A 2,623-nucleotide genomic window follows, 5' to 3' on the forward strand; every position below is an offset into this window, starting at 1 on the left:
GAGAGAGAGAGAGAGAGAGAGAGAGAGAGAGAGAGAGAGAGAGAGAGAGAGAGAGAGAGAGATTGTATTACTTTCAAGTGAGAAGATCTGCACTGCTTTTTGAATTCCCGGGGTAATAATATGTATGCATGAATTCCATCCCTCTGGATGGGTGACATTTATAACACAACTTAATTATAGACCTAAAAGCCATCTCTCTATTATTGCTGACAATTCAGGGCTCTATTCAACTCTGGCAGCAAGTGTTGCACTTTGAAAGTACTTTGAGGAGCAGCACCACAGAGAGATGGATGTTCAACTTCTCGGCCTTTTTATTGGGTGAAGAGGGCCGCTGAAAAGCCTCTGAGTGGCATAAATTTACATCAACAGGGACAAAGCCTCAACCATGGAACAGATAGCGCTGTCAATTTCAAGGTCTGTCTCATTCAAATTATGGGAACCTCATCCCGAGCGAGGYGGCTGGCAAAATAATTTGCCGTAAYATTCCGTAATGATTGCGTGGGACTGTTGCATAGCGAGTGATAGAACCAGATACCTATATATGAAACTTTTGCCTCATGGTGGCATTCATAGTTATTATGATTTCTTCCCCCCGCCAAATTTCATAATCGCAAAACCTAAAGAAGAGAACAATCGACTCAGCGATAACAAAGATAAGTTTCAGAGCGGAGAACGCTTGGTATGTGGTGAGAGTGAAAGAAAGAGGCAAAGTGTTGGGTGTAGGAGGCTGAAAAGGAGAGAAAGCACGAACAAGGCGGCGAAACTAGCTTCTGTCTGACACTGCAACATGGGCTTTATTTCATTTTATTTGCTGTCAATCAGCTTGAGGCATCTGAGCAGACAAAAAAAGAGAGGGAGACAAAAAGGAAGAGACAGAAAAAGTGGAAACGAGCTGCGGAGGAAGAAAGGTGGCGAGCTGGAGGGGGCAACGCAGAGCAATAGACCTGGGATTAACAGTGAGAGGAATAGATGTAGACACAGATAGGTTCAGTACAACCGGGCTTTTTCTTTGATATACTCAGAAGGATTTGCAACATTGCACATTATCCACTGCTGTCCTTTGCCTTCCTCTGTGTTCAGAGGCTTTAGGTACAAGAATAAATCGCAGTCAACAGACAGATAAAAAAAAGAGGTGGAAGTTCAGAACAATATCATGGGTATTATGGCTCTAAATGTGACTGAGACCAAAGGAAACTCTTAAAGGACAATCTAGAGAATTTTACACTTTCATACCTATCTCACCTGTGTCACACGTTTTAAAGTTGTTGTTTTTTTTTTTGACTCTAAAAGCCAAAAAAACACAAATAATGTTCCTGAGTGTGGGCAAGTCAACCACACAGTGAGTGGCAGCAACAAACCAGAGCCTGACTGCTTTATTTACAGTAGGACAATATTGTCCAAAAGTGTTTCTGGGGAGGGATGATGGGAATATGGGAAGCAAACATGATAACACCTTTCCACTTTTCAGATAACAGGAAGTGGAGAAACGGAGCGCGGGATGGAAAGGAGAGATGCTGTGTGTGTGCCAGTACACAAGCCCGAAGTGAGAGGAACTGAAGAGACATTGTAAGAGGGAAATCAGCAAATAAGGGGGAAAAAAAGATGCCATGGGGTAAGTGCAAAATATATATACAAAAAGTAGTGACAAAAAGGGAAAGTGGGAGGAAGAAGGTGTCAAAGTACGGTGACAATGAGAGGAAAGTAAGTGCGACACATAAAAGGTGTGTGTGTGTGTGTGGGGGGGGGGGGGGGGGTAGCTGAAAGGGAGGATGAGTTATTCAGAGCAGAGTGCATCAAAGACCGCGGCGACGAATGCAGCAAATGCACGACTTTAACAAATGTAAAGGAAAGGAATGAACAGACAAGAAATAAGGAAGGACAAAGAAAGAGGAAAGGAGTGGGAGGTGTGTGGGCTCTGACCCTTACTGGCCCCATCAGGCCCTCGAAGTACGGTGCACTCCTCAATCTGGCCGAAGGTCTCGAACAGCCGCCTGACGTCGTCCTCGCTCTGCTGCTTGCCGAGCATCCCCACAAACAGCTTCCTGTCTTCTGGATTAGGAGAGAGATGGGGATGGGGAGGAGGGGGAGAGGAAGGAGGAGGAGGTGGGGGGGAGCCAGAAAGGCAAAAAATAAACACTAGAGCTGATGGCACCATTCTGTAGAGCTTTTCTTTTCTTTTCTTTATTTTTTTCTCAGCAGTTTGCTGTGTTACTGCTACTGCTGTTGTTACTGTTGTTGATCTTACTGTTGTGCGGTGCTCCACCACCACCCACCCTGTGATGAGGGTGATACATTTCTGTATCTGAACTATTTAAGTCTCCTACAGTGATGCTTGATAAAGGTAAAAATAGTTCTGTGGAGTTCAGGTAGATGGAGAACGRGAGGAAGAATATTTTGTTTCGATAAAAAAGCACTTTGATTGTCTGAGAGAAAACACAGAACAACTCATGTACTTGTTTTCTTTTTTTTTTAACCAAAATAGCTGATCCTATATTAAACAAGAGCAAACTCTTTGTAAAAGTGAACAATAACTACAGGATTTGTTAAATATTTTTTATTGTTAACATTTTAAAAGTTTTGCAGCATAAAATTAACTTTAAATGTTTTTAGTCAGTTTGCACTA

The 2,623-nt window shown here is 42.9% G+C and overlaps 1 protein-coding gene across 8 annotated transcripts in view; it reads right to left on the reverse strand.

Annotated features, from left to right (window-relative positions):
- Window positions 1-2,049, reverse strand: part of celf6 (CUGBP Elav-like family member 6) — a gene marked incomplete at its 5' end in the record, with an annotated part of 43,974 nt that extends 41,925 nt beyond the window's left edge. For all 8 annotated transcript variants that reach the window (XR_001312404.1, XM_014031852.1, XM_014031851.1 and 5 more), the window contains 1 exon segment: window positions 1,921-2,049. Coding sequence is in view for 7 of the 8 variants with exons in the window: in XM_014031852.1 (XP_013887306.1) it covers window positions 1,921-2,049 (129 nt within the window).
- Window positions 2,050-2,623: the final 574 nt, after the last annotated feature.

The sequence above is a fragment of the Austrofundulus limnaeus genome, unplaced genomic scaffold (genome assembly GCF_001266775.1).
Source record: "Austrofundulus limnaeus strain Quisiro unplaced genomic scaffold, Austrofundulus_limnaeus-1.0 Scaffold1334, whole genome shotgun sequence".
Taxonomy (NCBI): Eukaryota; Metazoa; Chordata; class Actinopteri; order Cyprinodontiformes; family Rivulidae; genus Austrofundulus; species Austrofundulus limnaeus.